Source organism: Piliocolobus tephrosceles, chromosome 6 (assembly GCF_002776525.5).
Source record: "Piliocolobus tephrosceles isolate RC106 chromosome 6, ASM277652v3, whole genome shotgun sequence".
NCBI lineage: Eukaryota > Metazoa > Chordata > Mammalia > Primates > Cercopithecidae > Piliocolobus > Piliocolobus tephrosceles.
Window position 1 is genome coordinate 31,861,681 of NC_045439.1, and position 25,362 is coordinate 31,887,042.

The window sequence follows — 25,362 nt, forward strand, 5'->3', positions numbered from 1 at the left end:
CCCCTCCCCTCCCTTCCCCTCCCCTCTCCTCCCCTCCCATTTCATTTCATTTCATTTCATTTCATTTCATTTCATTTCATTTCATTTCATTTCATTTCATTTCATTTCCTTCTTTTTTTTTTTTTTAAGACAGCCTTGCTCTGTTGCCCAGGCTGGAGTGCAGTGGTGCTACCTTGGCTCACTGCAGCCTCCTCTTCCTGGGTTCAGGCAATTCTCCTTTGTCAACCTCCTGAGTAGCTGGGATTACAGGCACACACCACCACTCCCGGCTAATTTTTGTATATTTTGTAGAGACAGGGTTTTGCCATGTTGGCCAGGTGGGTCTCAAACTCCTGAGCTCAAGCAATCCACCCCCTTGGCCCCGCAAAGTGCTGGGAGTACAGGCGTGAGCCACTACACCGGTCCTTTTGCCCATTATCTAATGGGATTATTATTATTTATTTATTTTTCTTTTCTTTTTTTTTGAGAGTCTTGTTCTGACACCGAAGCTGGAGTGCAATGGCACAATCTGAGCTCACTGCAACCTCTGCCTCCCAGGTTCAAGCAATTCTCCTGCCTCAGCCTCCCAAGTAGCTGGGATTACAGGCATCTGCTATCATGGCCGGCTAATTTTTTCTATTTTTAGTAGAGATGGGGTTTTGCCCTGTTGGCCAGGCTGGTCTCAAACTCCTGACCTCAGGTGATCCATCCGCCTTGGCCTCCTGCAGTGCTGGGATTACAGGCATGAGCCACTGTGCCTGGCCCATTTTGAGTTTTTACTGTTGACTTTTGAGAGTTTTGTATATATTCTATATGCTAGTCCTTTGTTAAACATATGGTCTGCAAATATTTTCTCCCCATTTGTAGCTTTTCTTTCTTTCTTTTTGGAGATGGGGTATCACTCTGTAACCCATGCTGGAGTACAGTAGCACAATCACGGCTCACTGCAGCCTTGACCTCTCCGGGCTTAGGTGATCTCCCATCTCAGCCTCCCAAGTTGCTGGGACTATGGCACGTGCCACCACACCTGGCTCATTTTCGTATTTTTTTGTAGAGATGGGACTTCCCCATGTTGCCCAGGCTGAGCTTTTCTTCTTATTCCCTTAACAGAGTAATTAACAGAGCATATGTTTTCAATTTTGATGAAATCCACTTTCTAAGGTAGGAGAATCACTTGAGCCCAGGAGTTCAAGACTGGCCTGGGCAACATAGTGAGACCTCATCTCTATAAAACGTTTATAAATTAGCTGGGCGTGGTGGCGTGCACCTCTAGTCCCAGCTACTGGGGAGTAGGTTGGAGCAGGGAGATGGGAGGATAGCTTAAGCCCAGGAGATTAAGCCTGCAGTGAGCTCTGATCATGCCACTACACTCCAGCCTGGGTGACAAAGTGAGGCCCTGTCCCAAAAAAGAAAGAAAGAAAGAGATCCGGTGTATCCATTTTTTTCTTTTATGGTCAAACTGTTAGCGTCTAAGAAATCTTTGGTCCCAGATCCTCTCTCTCTCTCTTTTTTTTTTCCCCCCAAAAGTTTTTACAGTTTGAAATTTTGTATTTAGGGTCATGATCTATTTTTAGTTAATTTTAATATGTGAGATTTGGGTCAAGGTCCTTTTTTTTTTTTTGCTTATACATGTCTATTTACTCCAGCATCATTTGTTGAAAAGGTGATCTTTCTTCTATTACATTGCTTTCGTACTTTTATCAAAAAGCAGTTGGACATATTTGTGGGGGCTTATTTCATTAATCTATGTACCTATCCCTCCGCCAGTACCACAGAATCGTGATTACTGTAGCTCTGTCTTTTTTTTTTTTGAGACAGGGTCTCACTCTGTCACCCAGGCTGAGTGCAGTGGTGCGATCATGATTCACTGCAGCCTTGGCCTCCTGGGTTCAAGCAATCCTCCCGCCTCAGTTTCCTGAGTAGCTGGGACTGCAGGCATGTACCACCATGCTTAGCTAATTTTTTATCTTTTTTGTAGAGATAGGGTCTCACTATGTTGCGCAGTGTGGTCTCAAACTCCTGGACACAAGTGATCTCCCTGCTTTAGCCTTCCAAAGTGTTGGGATTACAGGTGTGAGCCAAGTCACACAGCCTGATTACTGTAGCTCTTATAATAAGTCTTGAAATTGGTAAGCTGACTCCACTTTATTCTTCTTTTTCAAAATTGTTTTAGCTATTCTAGTTCCTTTGCCTTTCCATTTAAATTTTAGAGTAATCTTAACTAAATCTATAAATAATCTTGCTAGAATTTTAATAAGAATTGTGTTAAAACTATGTATCAATTTGGGGAAAACTGACATCTGTACTGTGTTGGATCTTCCATAAATATGTCTCCATTTGTTTAGTTGTTTGTTGGTTTTTTTGTTTTGTTTTATTTCTTCCAAGTTTTTTTTCATTTTGCTTAGGGTTTGCAGTGGTTAAGAATTTGTAAAAATGAGCCGCCAAATTCATTTGAATTTCTCTAGTTCTGTTTTTTCCTCTTTTCTTTTTTTTTGTTTTTAATAGACAGGGTTGGCTGGGCACAGTGGCTCACACCTGTAATCCCAGCATTTTGGGAGGCTGAGGCAGGCAGATTACAAGGTCAGGAGTCTGAGACCAGCCTGGCCAATATGCTGAAACCCTGTCTCTACTAAAAATACAAAAATTAGCTGGGTGTGGTGGCAGGTGCCTGTAGCCCCAGCTATTCAGCCGAGGCAGGAGAATCGCTTGAACCTGATAGGTGGAGATTGCAGCAAGCCGAGATCATGCCACTGCATTACAGCTTGGGCAACAGAGCATGACTCCGTCTCAAAAAAAAAAAAAAAAAGAGACAGGGTCTTCCTTTGTCACACAGGGGCTAGAATGCAATGGTGTGGTCACAGCTCACTGTAGCTTTTACCTCCTGGGCTAAAGTGATCCTATTGCCTTAGCCTCCTGAGTAGCTGGGACACAGGCATGAACCAGCTACTACATGAACGCCTGGCTAATTTTTATTTTTTGTAGAGACAGTCTCGCTATGTTGCTCAGGCTGGTCTTGAACTTCTTAAGGGATCCTTAAGGGATTCTCTGGCTTTGGCCTCCCAAAGTGCTGGGATTACAGGTGTGAGCCACTGCACCTGGCCTCTCTTCCTCTTTTTTTTTTTTTTTTTTTTTTTTTTTTTTGAGACGGGGTCTCGCTCTGTTGCCCAGGCTGGAGTGCAGTGGTGTGATCTCGGCTCACTGCAAGCTCCGCCTCCCGGGTTTATTGGAACTATAGGCGCCCGCCATCTCGCCCGGCTAGTTTTTTGTATTTTTTTAGTAGAGACGGGGTTTCACCGTGTAGACCAGGATGGTCTCGATCTCCTGACCTCGTGATCCACCCGTCTCGGCCTCCCAAAGTGCTGGGATTACAGGCTTGAGCCACCGCACCCGGCCTCTTCCTCTTGATAGTGTTACTTATCCCTAGGAATTGGGAGGAAACCTAGCTTTCTAGGACCCACTGAGCAGATCTTTGTGCCCTGAAGAGCACCTTTAAATGTTAGATTCCATTATCTTTGTTCCAGGAATGGTGGTTCCTTCTAAGACCAAAATTGTGTGCCACTTTTCTACTCTTGTATTGACCTGTGGGCAGCCGCACACTCTTCAAATAGTACCCCGAGATGAGTATGATAATCCCACCAACAATTCCATGTCCTTGAGAGACGAGCACAATTACACCTTGTCCATTCATGAGGTAAGCAGCCTCCTTTCTTTATCTGTGTGCTAGAGAGAGCTGGCTGCTTTCTCTGTCATTCTCACACCTTCTAATTCACTTCCATCTCTGTTTCCTTCTCCCTGACTTCTGTGCTGTCTGTATCTTCATCTGACAATACCTGTCTCATTAGTAATTTTGTGATTTAGATTAGATCGTAGATAGGAAAGCTCTTTGTAAAGAGTAAAGTGTCTTGTAAACGAGGAAGATACTATATGTTAAGTGATGCTCTGTTGTCTTCCTATAGCTCGGCCCTCAAGAAGAAGAGAGTACTGGTGTCTCATTTGAGAAGTCAGTGACATCCAACAGGCAGACTTTCCAGGTGTTCTTGCGACTCACCCTGCATTCTCGAGGCTGCTTCCATGCCTGCATTTCATACCAAAATCAGCCAATCAATAATGGCGAATTTGACATTATTGTCCTAAGTGGTAAGTTGAAGGAAAAGTATGATTTAGTGCTGTTCTTCAGCCACTTCTTTGCCTGTCTGCAGTCTTTTGTCTGACCTCACAAACCTTTGATATTTGGGCCATATTTGGCTTGTCCTGTGGACTGAAAGCCTAGTGATAGGTAATTTTTTTCTCCCCTGACTTCTACTCCTTCTTATACTTCAGAGGATGAGAAGAATATCGTCGAACGCAATGTGTCCACTTCAGGTGTGAGCATTTACTTTGAGGCTTATCTTTATAATGCTACCAACTGTAGCAGCACTCCATGGCACCTGCCACCCATGCACATGACCTCTTCCCAGCGTCGGCCGTCCACTGCTGTTGACGAGGAAGATGAAGACTCGCCCTCTGAGTGCCACACCCCTGAGAAGGTGAAGAAACCGAAGAAGGTGTACTGCTATGTGTCACCAAAGGTTGGAACTTCCATTCTTGACATAAAATCCCCCTACTTCAACCTGTGTGTAATTGGTATGTGGTAGCAGAAAACACAAAGCAACAGTCTGAGAATCAGGGCAAGATTGTTAACTAGTTGTATAGAAAGCTATTTTCAACCGTTAAAAATTTCGTGCCAGCATAAAAATTACTGTTGGCTTCTTGTGCTGTGTCAAAACAATTTGATCTTTTATTCTGTGATTCATGAAACCACAGTAAATGGATGTCACTATCAGGCAACAGGATTGGAGTAAAGACGTTTTGGCAGAGGAAAGAAGGTGAATTTCCCAAGCCCCTGAGCTAAGAAGCACTTTGTGTTAGTTTCTCGTTCAGTCCTCATAAAAACGAGACTCTGTGCAACATCCCATTACATCTCTTTAATCTCATAACCAAAACTGAGTTATAATTCTGTTCTACTTCAGAACACTTTGCTGTGTACCATTCTTCATTTAAAAATCTAGCCTTAATTTGGACTAGGGGTGATGGTAATGAAGGAAATGGGTAAGTGAATAAATGAAACAAGATTGGCTATGAATTGATAATTGTTGAAGCAGCTGATAGTTTCATTATACTGCTTTGTCTTCTTTAGTATGTGTTTGAAATTTTCTTTAAACTTTTTTTTAATCAAGAAAACAGCTGACCTGCATATTCAGATAAAAGGGTTTTTTTAAGATTAAAAAATTATTGCATCATCTTTTCCTCTTTTGTATGAACTTTTTTGTGTGAGGACCTTCCCTTATACCACCAACATATTCCACTCCAGCCCACTCCATCTTCCTGTCTCCCTTCCCTGGCAGATCCTTGGCACCATTCAAATAGGGATAAAGCAGTGTATGTGGGTTGCTGGTGTTTGCTGTCCAGTAACTTGGAGGAAGTCAATCTGAGCAGCATGGCTCTGAGCAGCATGGCGCTGAGCAGAAGGAGATTTTGATTGTTTCTAGGTGAAATACTCTGTTCTCATAAAGTGAGGACCTGATCCCAGATATTTAGAAAGACTTGAGTATTACAATTATGAAATACCTCTGTGTGAAACTGCATTGTCGGAGTGATTTTTTTTTTGTTGTTTATTTGTTTATTTTATTTTTTGAGACAGGGTCTCACTTTGTCACCCATGCTGGAGTGCCATGGTCAAATCTCAGCTCACTGCACCCTCTGCCTCCCGGGTTCAAGCAATTCTTGTGCCTCAGCCTCCCGAGTACTTGGGATTATAGGCATGAGCTACCGCACCTAGCTAATTTTTTTGTATTTTTAGTAGAGACCGAGTTTTGCCATGTTGGCCAGGCTGGTCTTGAACTCCTGGCCTCAAGTGATCTGCCTCCCTCAGCCTCCCAAAGTGCTGGGATTTCAGGTGTGAGCCATTCACACTTGGTCATCAGAGTAATATTTTTAATTTGCCTTTTTAAATAGAGAGTTAATGTATTTATTTGACTTTAGTACTCACTAAATTATTACTATTTTTGTCCACGGAGAGGAAAGGTTATGAGAAATGTAAATAGGGACTATGATATTTGAATAGGAATACTCAAATAGAGCCTTTTTATCTATCATTCACTTCATTTCCTGTCTCTTGGTCCTCCAGCAATTCTCAGTGAAGGAGTTCTACCTGAAGATCATCCCCTGGCGCCTTTACACCTTCCGAGTGTGTCCAGGAACAAAAGTAAGCTGAACCTTATGTCTGGTTCACGTCAAGCATGCTTCATTTCTGGACTGTCAACCTTTTATTTTTTCTCAGAAGCACTTTCAATGTTTCTGCAAGATCTCACAGTGTACACAGGATTCGTTGCCAAATAAAGCATCATTATCTCCTTACTAAATGGCATGAAGAATATATAAAATCTGGAAGGACACATGCCTACAGAAACAGTTATTAGCAGCAACTCAGAATACTTCAACAGTGATCCTTTGCCTTCAAGACTTAAGTTAATAGAGAAGATGTTTGTAACTCTGGCCCAAGCTTGGTCTCCCAGTGTGCTGAAACTAATTCCTTTAGAAGCAGCTCTCTCATATATTAAAATACATTGTTTGTTTGTTTTTAACTTTTCTGGGCTTCTGGAATCTAAACTTTTGCCCAAAGGCTAGAATATGCCATTTTATAAAAATAATTTTCTTCTGATCAGTTTGGAGTAGTCATTTATTGCTGTTTAATGTATCCTTACTATTGCTATTTAATATATCACCATATTACCATTTATTGCTGTTTAATATATCACCCTTCCTATATTTTATGTTGGAAGGTCTGTCGTTTTGCCAGTGGTCCTAACTAAAGGCAGTCTCTGTGACTGAAATAATTTAAAATGTTGAAATGTAAATCACTGAAGGGAAAAATAATGAAATGTATTCCTGGTAGGTCCTCATTTGAAGAAAACAAGCCTAACTTCTTCTTATTGGTTGGTACAGAGGGTAAAGCTGTGGAGGATTTTTACTGGGCTTGAGGGTTTTACAGATTAATTTCTTTCTTCTTCTTTACCAGTTTTCATACCTTGGTCCTGACCCTGTCCATAAGCTCCTTACACTGGTGGTGGATGATGGCATTCAACCTCCTGTGGAGCTCAGCTGTAAGGAGAGGAACATTCTAGCTGCCACTTTTATCCGCTCCCTGCATAAAAACATAGGTGAGATTACACAGGGATTCTATAGGGAGGGTAGTGAGCCCAGCCACATCCATGAAGGTGGAGAGGCAGGACTGCACAGATGGCTTGTAATGAGGCTATAATGATGGATCTTGCTACTCCCTAGGAGGCTCTGAGACCTTTCAGGACAAGGTGAACTTTTTCCAGCGAGAGCTTCGGCAGGTCCACATGAAAAGACCACATTCCAAAGTCACCCTGAAGGTCAGCAGGCATGCCTTATTGGAATCGGTAGGTGAAATTTCATCTCTGTCAGCAGATGCCAAAGTTTTCCAATTGAACATCTATATTCTGCAGGTTACCTTTTTTTTTGTTTTTTTTTTGTTTTTTTTTTTTTTTTGGAGACAGGGTCTCACTCTGTTGCCCAGGCTGGGGTGCAGTGGTGCGATCATGGCTCACTGCAGCCTCGATCTCCTCAGGCCGTGATGCTCCCAACTCAGCCTCCCAAGTAGCTGGGACTATAGGTGTGTGTCACCATGCCTGGCTAATTTTTGTGTTTTTTGTAGAGATGGGATTTTGCCATGTTGCTCAGGCTGGTCTCTAACTCCTGGACTCAAGTGATACACCTGCCTCAGCCTCCCAAAGTGTTGGGATTACAGGCATGAGCTACCATGCCTGATCTGGTTATCTTTTTCATGAAACTTACATTTCTCTTTTTTAAGTATATCTGTAAAAGACAAATATACTAAATTCTGAAACCTAAATTTCTCTCTTTACGTATGTCTGTTCTTCTATTTGATCCTACCAAATTTGGGGCAGATTTGTTGGAGGTATGTTATCGAGGGGAGAGGAGTTTACTTACTGGCCTTCAAATCTACTGAATGGGTTCCTGAACAGTCCCATGGAACTCCTATGTAGGGCAGGTATAAATAGTGATTACAGAAGAAACTTCTTGTTATTGAATCCCTGGAATAGAAGAGCTCTTGTTGAATTAAAAGGAAATGATTTTTGTTGTCACTTTGGTCTGATGGAAAAGGAACACCTGATGTGTGTCTGTCTCCACTGCACAGACACTGGCATAGTTCTTACATTCCCCAGGAATGAGAAGGCTTGGTTCCTGTCCAGAAAGTGTTTGTGATGTTTGGCTCTGGTAGGTGTGACTGGAAAGCCCTTTTCTCAGCCATATTCTCCGTGTGGCATGGCTCACTGTCTGAACCTAGCCTTGTGGATAAAGATGTCTAGAGGATAGACCATGCTTTGCTGAAAACCAGGATTCCTTGGTTGTTTTGCTTACAGCTTACTGACTTGAGTCATTTTTTACTTCTTTATGCAAGAATGTTTTCATTACTAAAACAAGGATTGTTTAAAACAAAAGAAAAAGAAAAAAAAAACTTCAACTTTCCAACAAAGTGATGATGTAAAGACAAATCAGATTATTTTTAAAAACTTTAAATTTGAAGTTATGTGCACAAATGTCAGGTGGTATCATTAAAGCTTGTTTATGAGTAACATGTCTCCTTCAGGTAGTCGTAGTTAGTCCAATAGACAATGGCAGTGCTCTTGTGTTGTCGTCTTTAACATCCAGAGGATACTAGCCAGTGTTCTGACAATTCCCTTCCTTTCACTGCTTTTCAGTCTCTGAAAGCCACTCGGAATTTCTCCATCTCAGATTGGAGCAAGAACTTTGAGGTTGTTTTCCAGGATGAAGAAGGTCAGTTTTGAAATTTTATATTCATCTTTTTGAACTCTTCTCCCCACTCCCACCTTCTCTTACTCCCTCTCCATAAAAAAAACAAAAACAAAAACAAAAAAAACCCTAGGGTTTTTTTTTGGTTTGTTCCCCCCCACCCGCCCCCAGGGAAAGAGAACCATGAGTCAAGAGAAGAAGGGTAGTATTTACTGGGCAGGATAGCATGGAGGAGCTTGTGGAACACAGACATACAGGGACTTGGAAGGAGGGTTCTAAGAGCCTGAACCTTGGTTACCTTGAGAGAAATGTCCATTTCCTGGGATCTCCGACCTCTGGCGTTTCCATACTAGGGAGCATTTCCTTAGTTATCAGAATACCATTAATCCTACAAAAAGGGGTGGGATTTCAAAAGGACCACAGTTTAGATGAGTTGCAACGGAGAAACACTAGGGTAGTACAATAGAGGGAATGTGGAGAATATAAAATGATGACTCAATAAACAAAAGTGGTAAGAGGAGGTAGGGCAGAGTCATTTTTTATTTTCGTTATGCTTTTCAGCTCTGGACTGGGGAGGGCCTCGCCGGGAATGGTTTGAGCTCATCTGCAAAGCGCTGTTTGATACCACCAATCAGCTCTTCACCCGGTTCAGTGACAACAACCAAGCACTAGTGAGTCGGTGATGGGTGGGTGGAAGATGTGGATTATGTTATCATGGGTAGACTAACCGGGATTTGAAATTATGAAACTGATCTGGGAACCTGAGAACCTGTGTCCTATTCTTTATTTTGCTACTTAAAATATGAGCTAATCAGATTGTCTTCCTCCTCTTTGCCTTTATTATTTCATCTGTAAGATAAGCAAAAATGCAGACAGCTGAATATTTGACTAAAAAGCATTATAGTACAATGTCTACTCTGCTAGTTATAATAATTAAGCCTCTTTCTCAAAACATATCTGAAGCAAATGATTCCTGTACTAGATCTTTGACTAGACAAAGGTGTCAGTAGAGAAGTACGCTTTGGCTGAAAGAAGTTCTGGTTTAGGGAAAAGGCATCACATCATCTGCTGAATAACCACAAACTTAATATAAGATTCTTAATTAAGTCCACCTTTGCCCTTTATCTTCCAGTCACTTGGAATTACTCAGTGGTGGCTACCAAAAAACTAACATTTGGATGGGCTCTGATCCTCAGAGTGAAGTTCTTGTTCCTTTGGCATGGGGTTGGGGAAGAAGGGTCTTTCCAAAACTGGGCTTGAAGAAAAATGGCTCAGGGCCTTTCAGTCTCTTTCTTGAACAGGTGCATCCCAACCCTAATCGCCCCGCTCATCTGCGCCTGAAAATGTATGAGTTTGCCGGACGGCTCGTGGGCAAGTGTCTCTACGAGTCCTCCCTAGGAGGAGCCTACAAGCAGTTGGTTCGAGCTCGCTTCACCCGCTCTTTCCTGGCCCAAATCATAGGACTGCGTATGCATTACAAGGTAACGTCTTGGGTGTGCATTTTCTACTAAGGCCCCTGGCCATTATCCCTGAAATCTCTCCTCCTGGGGTTGTAAATAATAATTTTTAAGGTCGAGGAGATAAGTGGTTTTAAGCAGTTAAAACTTTCCTTTCAGGGCAAAAGTATTCATGTTCTGTTCTGTGTCTTTCTGCCTCCTCAGTACTTTGAAACAGATGACCCAGAATTCTACAAATCTAAAGTTTGTTTTATCCTCAACAATGACATGAGTGAGATGGAGCTGGTCTTTGCAGAAGAGAAATATAATAAATCAGGTCAATTGGATAAGGTGAGAAAGAGGACCAAAGCCTCTGGGTCCCATGTTCTCCAGTTTCCTATAGAGCAGGACTGTCTAAGCTAACTTTCTGCAGTGGAGGAAATGTTCCATATTTGTGTTGTCTATTACATTTGAGTGAAGCAAAAGACACATATCTCCCATCTGTCCCACCAAGTCCTACTTCTAATTGAAAAATAATTGAATGATGATGAAGTGTCACTGTGCAAGCATATTTGGAAGAGGTGGCAGTGTCTGTGTCAACATTCGCAGTAGTGATGTAGGTGATTTCTATTTTAACACAATGCCTGTATATTTTTAAACTTTTTGGCTGGGTGCAGTGGCTCATGGCTTGTAATTTCAACACTTTGGGAGGCTGAGAGGCAGGAGGATTGCTTGAGACCAGGAGTTCAAGACCAGCCTGGGCAACTTTGGCAAGACCCTGTCTTTACAAAAGCTTGAAAAAATCTAGCTGGGTATGGTGGTGTGTGCCTGTGGTCCTAGCTGCTGGGGGAGTGTGGAAGGAAGTGGGTGCTGAAGCAGGAACATCGCTTGAGCCCAGGAGGTTAAGGCTGCAGTGAGCTATGATTGCACCACTGCACTCCAGCCTGGGTGACACAGCAAAACCCTGTCCCAAAATAATAAAACCAGAACTTTTTATTAGAAAACGATGAGCCAGAGATATTTTTGATGCACGTGCTTCTATTTACATTGTGGTGTTAAACAGCATCAGATGATAATGATGAAGCTAAAGTTGCAGTAAATTTAAAGTTAAAAGCAGAATAGGAATGATTGAAAAATTGTGACCATTGTTACCACTATACTGATAATCAAATATCCTTTCTGAAAATTATGGGATTCCCAGCTGTCTGCCTTTGTACACATGGGATTAGACCTGACTTCCTGAGCTGGCATGGTAAGGCAGCTAGAGTCAATAGGACACTGAATTAGGGTCCTCAGACCCAAGGTATTGCTCATTTTAATTGTGTTTAATATGAATACTAAATCTTAATAATTTATTTCTTAGGCTCCTAGATAGAAATGCTTACATTAAAAAAAAAAAAAAGATCCAGGATTGTACATACCAACAGGAAAAACATTTTACATTTTTAGATCCATTGAGAATCCCTGCTGTGGAGTAGCATGCTATTGCTACCATGCTGTTGTCTTAAAAGCTGATCTTATAACTTCATTCACCTGTGGAGACAACCTTGGTCACGCTACACAAATATTCCTGGATGATGGTTTTAAGCTGTGCTTCAGGGCGCTTTCAAAGTTCCCTTAGTAGTTTATTGGGGGTTACCAATTCTATTTGAGAGTCATACAGTTTGTTCAGTGTTTTCTTTGCAGATAGGAAAATTAGGGCCAAATAATTGCCCCTAAGGTCTGGAGGGGCAATTAACCAAAGGTCTGTAGCAAGCTAGCATCAGGGCTGAGATTAGAATCCAAGATCTTCAAGTATCAAACTTGGCTTGTTCTGTTGACTCAGAGATAAAAGAATGTGTGGGAACAATTGTTCCCATCTTGGAATTTCTGAGACATAAAAAGACTCTTTTATTGCTTATCTGACTTTACTCTTAGTTGCTTAGAGAAAAGGTCAGTAGTGGTTTCATTTTGGATCATAGATTAAAACACTGCTAACAAGAAGCCATAATATCCTCTATTGCATCACTACAACTTGACTGAGTCAGAGAAGACCTTACCCAGCCACCCATTTCTGAAATAGTAGCTAGTATACAGCAATAGTGGTAGGAACCATGAAGCTTAGGAACTAAATTAAACCAAGTGTGTTGAAAAGCTGAATGCACGGCAGAAACTTGTGACTGATAGTGATGGAGGTCAGTAATTCTGTGTCTGTAAAACATACAGGCAGATGTATTCTTAAAAATTTCCATCCACAGCTTCTTGTCTGTCTTTTGCCACCTGTTACAGGTTGTAGAACTCATGACAGGTGGAGCTCAAACTCCAGTCACCAATGCGAATAAAATCTTCTATTTAAATTTGCTGGCCCAGTATCGGCTGGCCAGTCAAGTGAAAGAAGAGGTGGAACATTTCCTAAAAGGTGGGATCCTGTATGTTCTTTTCTTTGAAGTTAAAACACCTGTATCCATAGTGTGGTTATGTATGACTTTAACTTGCCTACTTTGTTTCAGGCCTGAATGAATTGGTCCCTGAGAACCTTTTGGCTATTTTTGATGAGAATGAGCTTGAGGTAAGTGCTTGCAATTCAGATTCCCATTCTTAACTTGGCATTTTTGTACCTTACAGGAACCAGCTTGGTGTACCTTCTCTTATGAGATGCAGCTGGAAAGCTATTTATGCAAGAGGTGGTTCCACTTTTGTTGCTCCTCCATTCATTGACCCTACTGCAGAGAGAGTAACGAATAAGACGAAGTTCCAGCCCTCATGGGCTACATTCTAATGAAGTAAAGGAAACAAACCAAAAGATGTGATCACATTTCAAAAGCATTAGACTGCAACAGTATATAGTATATATTTTTATTTATATAGTATATTTATTCTTATTTCAGATCCTGTAACAACTAAAATAATGGCTCTAAGATGGTAAATACTATTGTATAATTAGCAGAATTGAAGTCCTTATCAGGTGTGGGCAAAGAATAACGAGTCTGTTGTGGCCTGTTGTTCACAGATGAGACGTCTGAAGATGGTGTGGTGCAAGTTATTAGTTCTAAATTCCCATAGTTTCTGTGAGGAGTGTCTTTCTGCAAACTTTCTTTAGGGAGGAAGGTTTTCTTTTAAAATGGGGGGAAAAAGTAGTTTTAGGTGGTCTTGCCCGATTCTTTATTAACTGAAGTGGATTTGAGAACAAGAATCAAAATCTGTAATTTTCATGTTTTATATCTTCAGATGTGAAATCCAAACAAAATGAACTCTCCATGGCTCAGCCTAAAGTTTCTGATAAACATGTTACCTAGCACTGTTAGTTTTTGGGCTGAGGAGTAGCTACGGGCAAATTTTGTTTTATTTTTGAAGCAAAGCATTTGTAACCATTTGTAGAAGTGAGTAGAAAGGAAGGACGTGGTCTCTTACAGTTGTTCCACATCCTGCTCTTAGTTCCTCATCAGCTTAGCAAGTTCTCTTTGAAGGAGCCAAGGCTTCTCAGGCTTAGTTTGGGTTTTTCTTGTCTCTTGGTTAGGATGTATTATTCTTTATAGCTATTGGATGAGTACTTGCAGTCTGCTAAGTAACATGCTGGATCCTGAACCAAATTAGGACATCAGCAAGATGTTTAGGGCTCTGATGTCATTAATGTTCTCATTTTTTGGCATACTTTTAAATTTATCTGATCAAGTAGAGGCAGAGCCGAAGGGAAGGTAGTAAAAGTTCAATCCACAAAAGAATGCATCCTAAGAAAAAGGAAAGGCCATCCAACAAATTCATGGGACTGGGGATTTTGGGGAAACAGCTTGCCTTTTCTCCTTGTTATTCACAGGTTAAGTTTAGACCAGACTCTTAGGAAACACTTAGTTTTTGTGTGTGTGGTTTTTTTGTCCTTTGTTTCAATTAAAAATAATCCATAGCAGCAGTTCTTAATTAGGGTGTTCATCAGAAATACCTCGCCTGTAATCCCAGCTACTCAGAAGGCTGAGGCAGGAGAATCCCTCGAACATGCAAGGTGGAGAGGTGGAGGTTGCAGTGAGCCGAGACAGAGTGAGACTCTGTCTCAAAAAAAAAAAAAAAAAAAGGAAGAAAGAAATACCTGGGCAATTTTTTTTTCTTCCTGTATAAGCTCATAACCTGTTCCAAGAGATTCAGATTTAGAGGTCCAAGGTAGGGCCACCAACACTTGTACAAATATGTATTTTAAAAGCCATGTGATTCTTTTTTTTACCCACTGGTTAGCAACTATTGCCCTATTGTATGTAACTGATTTTTCTAAAGCAGTATTCTGGCATTATGATCTCACCTTCAGTCTTTTTCTTAGTAATGTTTTCTTTATTCTATATTTTGCCTGTTAACTTAGGTAATTTTGACCTTATATTGGGTCTTTGTCTCTCTGACTGTCATAGTAACACCTTACCATCTTTTTCCAGCTTCTGATGTGTGGGACTGGAGACATCAGTGTGTCTGACTTCAAAGCTCATGCAGTAGTTGTTGGTGGCTCATGGCATTTCAGAGAAAAGGTAAATGGACCAAACTTCTTCACCTGGATTTGTGCCATATTATAAGGAAAAAGTTTCAGAAGGAAAAAGTAGAGGAGGGCAGGTGCAGTGGCTCATGCCTGTAATCCCAGCACTTTGGGAGGCTGAGGCAGGCGGATCACAAGGTCAGGAGTTTGAGACCAGCCAGCCAGCATGGTGAAAGCCCAACTCTACTAAAAATATAAAAAAATAAATAAAATTTAAAAAAATTAGCTGGGCATGGTGGCACATGCCTGTAGTCCCAGCTATTGGGGATGCTGAGGCAGGAGAATCATTTGAACCCAGGAGGTGGAGTGAGCTGAGATCACGCCACTGCATTGCAGCCTGGGCAACAGAGCGAGACTCTGTCTCAAAAGAAAAAAAAAAAAAGTAGAGGAGTCAAAGCAGTTGACATGTTTTCTGGGGAAAAGAAAATGATATATGGGGAAAGACAGGTGATTGTCCAGGCAGAAGGGAGCCCTGATCCCTAGGGGCTATCATGCTGACTGCCACAGGAGTAGTAAATTGGAGATGGCAAAGGAAGAGAAACAACAGTCAGTGACTACCCTCCTAATGGTGTGACAATGTAAATTCTTGAAGTGCTTGTCAAACTGTTCCTATCCTGTGTCCTCGTAGAATGGTAACTGGGGCACAGCCCCACTTCAGTGTATCTTGTTCCTTCCACAGGGATCTAATCCTAGGCTGTTTACCATGTGTGATCCCAGCCTTGTGCTCTCCCTGCCAGGTCATGAGGTGGTTTTGGACTGTGGTTTCCAGTCTGACCCAGGAGGAGCTGGCTCGGCTACTTCAGTTCACAACAGGCTCCTCTCAGCTACCACCTGGAGGCTTTGCCGCCCTCTGTCCCTCATTTCAGATTATTGCCGCTCCGACCCATAGCACGCTGCCTACTGCACACACATGGTAGGTATCTGCCTGCCTGATGCATGTCCAGTGTTTGGTGGTATGAGTTAATCACTTCTCTCTTGCCCTTCCAGTTTTAACCAGCTGTGCCTCCCTACATATGACTCCTATGAAGAGGTGCACAGGATGCTGCAGCTGGCCATCAGCGAGGGTTGCGAGGGCTTTGGCATGCTCTGACCGCTCTCCTGTCATCCACTTGGCTCCCATGCTCTCTGGAGCTTCTGGGCGCAAGTTACAGACATCATAACCACTGATCCTAACACACATAACCATCAGCCAGAAGATGCCGCATGCTCCCCTGTGTCTGGAGGATTGTGTCACCTATAAGCCTTGTCTTTACCTCACCTGCTCCCTGCCCATATCTACCACAGGCCACTTTGGCATGGTATGTAAGCTGAGCTCTTCATTCTGTCATGAGAAGAGGACCATGCTGCTGTCATTTATTTGGTCCTTTGAAGATCTCAGTAGCTGAGGGAGATGGCACACGGGGCTCTGCCCTGTTGGGAAACTAGTGTGGAGACCCTTAAATCCACACTGCTCCAAAACTCCCTCTGCTGATACTCCTTGGAGACACCCTCTTTGGCCCTCACTACTTGACCAGACTGGTACTTGGGTCCTTCTCATGGGTGGGGTGATTGCCTCTTCTCATCAGGAGCCAGGAGAGAGGGACAGATAGGAGGTGGCCCATAGGAGCAGTCCCTCTGCACAATGGTAGGCATAGGCCATGGCACTGGACTGCCTCTAATGAGGACTGATAAAAAGAATCTTTTTTTGTGGTGTCAGAACTGGAAAAAGCACTTTCCCTTCGGGCATTTCTGGAAACGATTATTAATCCACAAAGAAGAACTCTCCAAGCTTTTTCTTGAATTGTAGCCAGTGAGAAAAGCAGATAGACTGAAGAATATGAAGGATAGCTGAACTGTAGCCTCCAGAGTGGGGCATGCCTAGGCGTGTGGCTGGCTTGGAGACTACTGATGCTTTTCCCTGAGTTGGTTATTGGCACTGAAGTATGGCCGGCTTGGGCCACTGACTTCCCCATTATGTAGTCTGGTAAAAGCTGGGGATTCTTAGCGTTCTACTGAAGAAAATTTTGTAGCAAAAGATTAGAACAGTAAGAATGGTATGCCAGCAATCCCTGATTCTCTGTCTGCTTGGTGTTCTCTGGCAGCACTAAGACAAAGGACCAGGGACTAGGAGTTTACGTGCTTATCACAGGTCCTTGGGGTCAGGACACTAGGGACAAACATGGTGGTGATATGTTACACAATAAACACCTGCCAGCCCCTATACTCCCCTTTGCTCCATCAGTTACCAGGAAGGAGAACTAAGGAGGGAGGAAGCTTATTAGGTTCACTGTTGAATGATGATTGAAGAGTACCTGCTGCTGTCTCTTGGAAGATGACAACATCCTTTTTCATTACTGTTTGATTGAGAACAATTTCAAGATTCAAAATCTCATTGACTTCCCAAATTTGTGTTTTTAAGAAGGCTTTGCTGCAAGCTACCATTCCCAGTGGGGCAGTCAACTCTGAGGATATTACAAGCCATCCTTATTGCCAAAACCAGCAAGTACACAGAGTCCTGAGACAAGGCAGGACTTTGGCAATGCCTTGGCCTCCTGGAAGCATGTCTGAGCCCTCCTGTTCCCAGGGATCATGAGGAACAAGCCCTCCTGAGCTGCTACAGTTCCTGCCTGACCTCACTCTTTCGCAGTTATCATTTGTCCTTTCTTGGCACATGGGTGCTGACCTCACTCATTGTTGGCGTCCGGGATCCAGCATCAGGGTCTCTGTACCCCAGGATCCTCCATGCCACACGGTCACTGCTCTCCTCAGGGACCAGGACAAGGTGCTGCTGCTTGCCCAAATGTTTTCCCATGGGATATGTACAGGAAGGTTTATCATCACCCTGGGAAACATGATGCTGCCCCTTGGGCCCAGAAAGGGGTTTCCAGCTGGGGGCACGTGGACTGGTTCTGCTGTTTTTGGCAGTCGCTTTTCTGAATTCTCCCCTCCGGCAGCCTTCCAGAGACTGATCCTGGAGACTGAGTTGATTGTCTTGGCTAGATCTGTCATTTTAAGCTCTAGTCATAGCACTTTTTCAGAGCATCTTAGGCACCATTGCAACCCAACCAGGGCAGCTGCATCCCTGTGGTGGTCCTTAGGCACCAGTCTTTGTTAAATAAAACCCTTTGGTACTGTTGTGGTTTTCTATTCTTCCAGCTTACTCTCTCTGGCCTAACTGTTCAAAAGTATCTTTGCTCTCATGGGCCTTTTCTTTTACCGTTTTTTTTTTTTGTTTTGTTTTGTTTTGTTTTTTTCTAATCCTGCTTTCATACTAGCCAGTGTGGGGAAAAGGTACAATATGTCAAAGAGATGAGAGTGTGTTATTTCTTGGGCAATTTTCTATTAGTGTTTCTTATTTTGGACAGTTATTTTATTTATGTCCTTGTGACCTAGGTACTTGGGGGGCCAGCTACCCAAGGAGACCAGACATGAGTGAATACCTAGGAGAGTGTCAGCATGTTTCTGGAAAACTGGCAGAGACCAAGCCCCGCTGCAGATTGCTCAGGCCAGGTGAAAGGGCCAGGCAGTTGCAGCTGATGATGTAAATATTTTGTACAGTAAATAAATAAATGTTTAAAAGAACTAAGGAGTGAGTGGCTGCTTTAAATGGAGATTCATGGCTTGACTGGAAGGTGGGGAAGGAAAAGATTTGGAAATGATTTTGCATTTCCCCAGTATTTCCTCCTGAAGTAGTCGGCTCGGGGTAGAGTGTACACCTGAAGCCCAGGCCTGCCCCACTCTTGCCCTTTCACCCTTCCCTGATTGCTGTCCATGGTGCCAGGCAGGGCCACTGTCTCAGCCATGGGGAGACGAGGACAAGTGTTTATGCTCAGCTTCTGAAGAAGGAACCAGTTAAATCAGTCTTTAAACATTAATTCTTTGTTGTTTTACTACCTAGAAATTCAATATAGAAAATTTGGAAATAAGAAAAAGAACAAGGGAAAGAGGTAAGTTGCTATCCAGAGGCAATCACTGTTAACACTTTGATAAATAGCCTTTTGATTTTCATATTTAAGCACACATTTGTCTCCCAGCATCTCCCTAACCCATAAGGGGTTTGGGAGTGGCAAACAAAAATACTGTTCCTAAGAAGTTTGTTGGTGGCAAATCTTACTGATTCTTTTCAGCTTACAAAGGTAAGCTTGGAAGAGAAGTAAAAAAAACAGACCTCTGATTTGGGCCTAGAAGGAAAAGTATTAAGGACCCTGACTTTCTTGGGAAAGTAATTATGATGTCTTGTATATTGGTTCCCAATCTGGAAAATTTAAAAAAAAAATTCCCTTTTGAATTTAAAAACAAAACAGATTCTTGCCCCCACCCCAAACAGTGCATTCTCCTCGTACCTCACCAAGCTCCTGAGTGATATGAAATGTCTTAAAGGGCCAGGCACAGTGGCTCACACGTATAATCCCAGGCTGCAAGGCAGGAGAGTCACTTGAGCCCAGGAGTTTGAGGCTGCAGTCAGCTATGCCTGTGCCACTGTGCTATAACCTGGGTGACAGAGCGAGACACTGTCTCTCTTTCTCTTTTTTTGAAAAGATGGGGTTTTGGTATGTTTCCCAGGCTGGTCTTGAACTCCTGAGCTCAAGTGATCCACCCACCTCCAAAGTGCTGGGATTAGCATAAGCCACCGTGCCTGGCTAAGACACTGTCTCTTAAAAAAAAAAAAAAAAGTCTTAAAATTCGGTCCTTCTAACTGTGTATTTTAAGATTATGTACAGTCCTGAATCTTATGCACTTGCTGTTGTGGCTTTGAATAGGTCACTGTGAACATTGACCATTGAGTGATTTTAGCCCATCAAGTCATTCTTATGACTCCATAAATACTAGCTTCAGCTTCTTGTACACTGTTGCCTCTGAGCCATTGTAGATAGAGCTTTGAAACCTCTCTCTAGCCCCACTTCTCTCAGGACCACAGCAAGGTTCTCCAGCAAGTGGCTTGAACCCTAAGGGCTCCTTCCCTCTACTCTGGCTTCACATAGACCTTCGAGCATAGTAAACCAGTTCCAGATAATGTGAAAGAGTAGAAGTATTACAGGATACTAAAATTCCTTTTTTCTTTTATTTTGAGATGCAATATGTATAAAAAAAGGTATTAACATGTGTAAGTTATGAGTAATTATAGGAAATGCACAAATAGCCACCATCCAGGTCAAGAAATAAAACATTGCAGCACTGCAGAGCACACTCTCATCCCACCCCAATAAAGGTAACTACTGTCCTGACTTACGATCATTATTTCACCAGGCCCCTTTTCAAACAGCCTGTCCTCACGTTAATAGTGGATGGGGCGGCCAGGTGCGGTGGCTCACGCCTGTAATACCAGCACTTTGGAAGGCTGAGGTGGGTGGATCACAAGGTCAGGAGATCAAGGCCATCCTGGCTAACACATGGCGAAACCCCATCTCTACTAAAAATACAAAAAAATTAGTTGGTCGTGGTGGCGGGCGCCTGTAGTCCCAGCTACTCGAGAGGCTGAGGCAGGAGAATGGCATGAACCTGGGAGGCGGAACTTGCTGTGAGCCAAGATCGTGCCACTGCACTCCAGCCTGGGCGACAGAGCGAGACTCCGTCTCAAAAAAAAAGGATAGGGGGAGGGGCAAAAAGAGCCCACGTGTGTCATGAAAAGAAGCTAACCAAGGTCCGTTTCTCCATGGTAATTTCTAGACCTCATAATTGGTTTGAAAAGTCTTCTGAGACCATCATTGCCCTGTGAGAATCTAGTCTGGATTCCTGATGCTGAATCTGATTAATTATTCTAAGACTATAAGGTCTCTTATTTCTGTAAAGATTTTTCCTCCAGATACTCCAAATTGGATACTCCTTTGCTTTTATACCCTCAACAGGTTTTGTAGGCTGGGCAGCAGGAAATTGTTGAGTATCATATATGTGTAGTAGTATTAAAAATGGCTCAGCACTAACATGTCTCAAAAATTGTGGAATAGGCCAGTATTTCTGACTCAGAATACTGACTCTGCACACCACCTAACAGAAAGCTATCCCAAAGTTATTGGTGAGCTTAGTTTTTTGTGTTTTTGTTTTTTAGCTTTTATTTGGAGTATTAGAGGATGGATTTAGAGATCTGCAGGTCATGTTGACCTTGGTTTGTATCCAATAGAGTGGTGCTGCCTAGAGTTCAGATATACCTTGTTATAAATACCCGTTTTTTCCCCTCCCGGATTCAATTTGCTTTAATTTTGCTTATATAAGGAGATTTTTGTGATAGCCACAGCAGGGACCTGGTTCTCTGGAGTGAATTCAGGTGTGGTCTCTACAAGATGGGCAGTTAATTCCTGGAAGGAGATGTGGAGAACACAGTCTCTTTCCAGAAGTCAAGGAATGATACCTGTAGGTTTTTCAATATGGTATCGGAGGTGGCTTTAGCAAAGTTGTTCAGGCTATCAATATTGTCCTGGCTTGTCAATACTAGCCAGCAGTAGCAGCTTCTTAAACATGGGATAGTGACAATGTTGACCTCTAGGGACAGGGATCGGACACACCAGCACAGAATCATAGCATCCAGTCACCTTGCAAGAACAGAGTGGGACTCCCCATCTAGTTGCCCTTGAGGCCTCCCTTCAGGGAGATGATGGATAGTTTATCCAGATGAGGCCTGTGTTGCTGTTTCCCTGGAATACCCAATAATAAGCAGGCCACCATGGCTTTTGTAGTCTGTGATGGCTGTGAATGCCTGAGACCAGGTTCATCTGCAAATGAGGCAAATTTCCAAGTGAGGTTTTAGGAGTTGTCTTTTAGGTATGACTCTAGGAAGAAGTCAGCCTTGGACTACGTAAGGAGGTAGGAGAGGAGGCTTCTTTGTAAACCTCATTATGTCCTCTACCAGGCGACCATCCTGTTGACAGGAATTTACTTGTATCCTATGTTTCTGACTCTAGGGGCCCTGGGCCTCCAGCACTCCTTGCAGGACAGGCATCTCGTGTCACTGGGTGTTCTCTCAAAGAAGATACCCCTGGACACGTTTGCATTAAGTGTGCAACATGGGACCCTCAAAGGATAGAAAACCATGAACTGATGGGCTTGATTGTTTTCTTTTTTTTTTTTTTTTTGAGACAGAGTCTCACTTTGTCACCTAGGCTGGAGTGCAGTGGCATGATCTCAGCTCACTGCAACCTTCACCTCCCGAGTTCAAGCTATTCTCCTGCCTCAGCCTCCCGAGTAACAGGTGTGTGCCACCATGTCTGGCTAATTTTTGTATTTTTAGTAGAGACGGGGTTTCACCATGTTGACCAGGCTGGTCTTGAACTCCTGACCTCAGGTATTCCGCCTACGTCAGCCTCCCAAAGTGCTGGGATTATAAGCATGAGCCGCTGGGCTCAGCCAGATGTTCGTATTTTTAACTCCCATGGTCCAACTTTGGGCAAGACAGCCTTCTTTCAGTATCAGTTGCCTGACCTGCAAAATGATGCTATTAACCAATTAAGAAAATTGACTAATAATGTGGAGTTCTTGGGGAAAAAAATTTTTCCTATGTATAGTATATATGTTACCATACTGACTATGACTTAGGGCCCTGGTAATTTCTGTAGCAGGAGGCTGTATGCGTCTGGGGGCAGTTGAGAGTGCTAGAGAAGATGACTGGTGTGGAAATTCCCAGGGGGTGGTGACTCTGTTTTTCACCTTGCCATGTCCAGGCGGGCCAGAGAGAATGAGTACTGAAGACACCTAGCCCAAACATTCATGAAGAAGACCCCAAGTCAGAAGAGACTTCTTCCTCCTTTGCATGATCCTATAAGGATGGAAGAGGTATTTGAGGGAGCTGTATCTCAAGCCTATGTCATGTGGTAGGAACCTTGACTTCCTTTAATTCACCTGATTACTCAATCATGATAATAGCTACCATTTTTTTTTAGCTCTTCCCATATGCTAGGAGCTCTAGTATTTATTGTCTCATTCACAACAACCCTGCAAGGTATGTCTTGTTTTCTCTGTTTTACACAAGACACAGTTGAGGCACACAAAGGATAAGTAATTGCCAAGGTTTCTTAGCTGGCAAGTGGTAGAGCTGTATTTGAACATGGGTCTGTTTTGTGTCAAAGCCCAAACTCCATATTTCTGGTTTGTCTCTAGCAGAATAGTTTAGACTAAGAAACAGCCCAGGCACTGGGCCACTGTGCTCGCTGACTCTGCCTCGTTCACTTGGTGATGCTATGTGTGACAGATTAACACTTTATACCTTGGCTTACCTATCACTTGGGGATTTGGGATTCATGGGAAAAGGTCCTACTCATGCAGGATAGAGAGATTTTAAGAGATACAGCTATTAATAATGGCTTTAGAATCTTTTGCATGTAGAAAGTTCCTTAGACTACCAACTAATGAGCGAAGTGACTTCCAAGTTTAAGTGAATTCTATATAAAGAATACAAGACACCCTTGAGGACGTAACTGAGGAAAAAGGCCCTGAAATTTTAATATCCCTGCTTTGGTGGAAAATCAATAGGTATCAAATGAAAGAATGAGGTCAGATATGTTACACAATACCCTGATGTTTATCTCTGGTAATTAAGTCTGCAGAAAAAGACTTATTTGAATAAATCTTTTGTCTCTAAACTCTGCTTATATGAAATAGCACCATTTGGCAAAGGCCAAATTCCTGGTGGGTATCTCACTGAGGAAGCAAACATTTTCAAGAATGCCAGAGTTAAAGGGAGATTACACACACCCTAAACAAGACTGTGAAGATACTATGAAATTATTCTCTTGAAACTATAAGCATAGTATCTTCTCCAGGGTGAGGGGCTTCTGTACCTCTCTTGAGTGAAGTCGCTCTTTCTGCAGCCCCCCACTTCACCTGCATTATGGATTTGCACATAAAGGAATTTTTCTGAATCTTCCCGTCTTCTACAGACCAACAATGTTCCCTCTCTCCTCAGAACTCCCACTTGAAGGAGTTGCCAAGACATTCCTCTCTTTGCCCATTAGCAGAGTCAGGGATATCAGAGTATTTGCAAGCCAGCTAGAGAGCCTTTGATGGCTTTTATGTTATGTTGAAAACAAAATGTTGTGTTATTGTGCAAGAGGAAGATTATGTGTGTGTCATCGTTTTGTGCTTGGTCTCCTACGTCCAATCCTGCTCTAAGCTGTCATTTCATTTCCTAACCTCCTCCTCTCCCCAGTCGGGTATTTCTGTTCCATCCCTGGGTTTGTAGCCTCCCTTTTTTTTTCTTGAGTTCTGTGCGGTTCCGCATTTCAGCAGACATTTCCTATGTATCAGGCACTATGCGGGGAGCTAGGGACACACAAGATAGAATTTGATCCTGGCCTCTGAGCAGCTTACAATCTTGGGAGACAGACATAAACAATCTATTTTCCTTAGAGTTTCCTTCTCATGAAGCTTGGGCACCCAAACCCATCACCACTGCCACCCCTCCCCCCCTTCAATAGTTTCTCCTGTTTACTTGGTGGGGAGCATTTCTTTTTATATATTTGGAGACTTTCTCTAGTACAGAGTTGCTGTTGCTACAAGTGAAATTATAGTCTAGCTTCCCACAGAAAGAGAGGGAAGTTACTCTCCCTGTTGATTTTCAGAGAAGAAAGAACCCTTGTAAAGATAAGATTCCAAACCAAGAGACCCAAGAGACCTATTATTGTGCCATAAATAGGCCGTCACCTGGGCAGGTCCTGGGACAGGCTGAGAAAGGGGACTTGGTGATCTAAGGGCCCACTCTTCCTTTAATCTGCTCTCCCAGACAAAGCAGACCTGAAGTGTTGACTTTGGCAATGGGGAACTGGCCAGTAGCCTGCAGCTCAGTGAATGAAATTAGAATCTTGAGTGGATGGGGAGTGGGAGGTATCTCCAACACTAATGGCAATCAAAGGGTTTGTGCTATGGTTATAATCAGTATGGCAGAGGAAAGTCAAGGGAATACCATTTCCAATAAACTTAGAGGCATGATAAGGCAAATCAATTTTATGAACAGCCATGAAGTTGGTTGGTTGTGACCACTATGGGTGGAAACACTGAGCTTCAGTGGAATTTCCCTTAATATTAAACCAGGAAACTAGAGTCCCTGGTTATCTCTCTGTCATATACAGCAGCTGACATCTATTCCTCCCTGGGGATTGGGCAGGTCTTAAAGTTGATCTCCTAAGCTTCTGACTGGGATCACAGCTGGATAGGGGTTGGGTCAGGCCATTGCCTTTAGAAAACCAGTTCTTTAGGCTCTCTTTCCTATGGGATTTCTCTGAAACCTTGTTCATGATGATGCCAACTTGTGTCTCCTTGAAAAATCACAATGGAATTAATTAATCAATGGAATTAAACTTGGGTGTTCTATAGGTCTAGCATTTTATGTCACAGTCAGGATAGACAAACATGCTGTTGGGTCCTGGCAGGCTTGTGTGCAGCTCTGGAGATGTTCCAAAGTGGGTGCAGTCGACAGCCACCCATCTGCATACTCCACAGTGATCTGGTTTAACAATTCTGACCCATTATCCCGCTAACCCTTGAAAACTCTATCATCTTGGCATCCAAGCCATGTCTTCCAGGAGACTCTCACACCCAGAATCAGCAAAACCTCTTTTGTCAGACCATATCTTGAGTTTAGGCTTCAAAAAAATGGCATTGTGGGTTAGCTTTGCAGGGCGGGGTAAGTAAAACTCCAGTCCTGACTTTTGG

General features: G+C 42.9%; 1 protein-coding gene across 9 annotated transcripts in view; it reads left to right on the top strand.

The window, feature by feature from the left end:
• Positions 1–25,019, top strand: part of AREL1 (apoptosis resistant E3 ubiquitin protein ligase 1) — a 58,076-nt gene extending 33,057 nt beyond the window's left edge. For 6 of the 9 annotated variants that reach the window (XM_023184000.2, XM_023184028.2, XM_023183984.2 and 3 more), the window contains 15 exons: positions 3,501–3,670; positions 3,936–4,116; positions 4,300–4,547; positions 6,146–6,223; positions 7,037–7,178; positions 7,303–7,424; positions 8,769–8,844; positions 9,382–9,491; positions 10,122–10,301; positions 10,482–10,607; positions 12,525–12,654; positions 12,746–12,804; positions 14,651–14,740; positions 15,483–15,658; positions 15,733–18,306. In XM_023184000.2, coding sequence (XP_023039768.1) covers positions 3,501–3,670; positions 3,936–4,116; positions 4,300–4,547; positions 6,146–6,223; positions 7,037–7,178; positions 7,303–7,424; positions 8,769–8,844; positions 9,382–9,491; positions 10,122–10,301; positions 10,482–10,607; positions 12,525–12,654; positions 12,746–12,804; positions 14,651–14,740; positions 15,483–15,658; positions 15,733–15,835 — 1,991 coding nt within the window. In that variant the 3' untranslated portion in view covers positions 15,836–18,306. Of the gene's footprint in view, positions 1–3,500; positions 3,671–3,935; positions 4,117–4,299; positions 4,548–6,145; positions 6,224–7,036; positions 7,179–7,302; positions 7,425–8,768; positions 8,845–9,381; positions 9,492–10,121; positions 10,302–10,481; positions 10,608–12,524; positions 12,655–12,745; positions 12,805–14,650; positions 14,741–15,424; positions 15,659–15,732; positions 18,307–18,622; positions 18,672–22,376 lie in introns of those variants that run through there. The other 3 variants (XR_002724791.2, XM_023184021.2, XM_023183976.3) reach the window with 3 other exon arrangements.
• Positions 25,020–25,362: the final 343 nt, after the last annotated feature.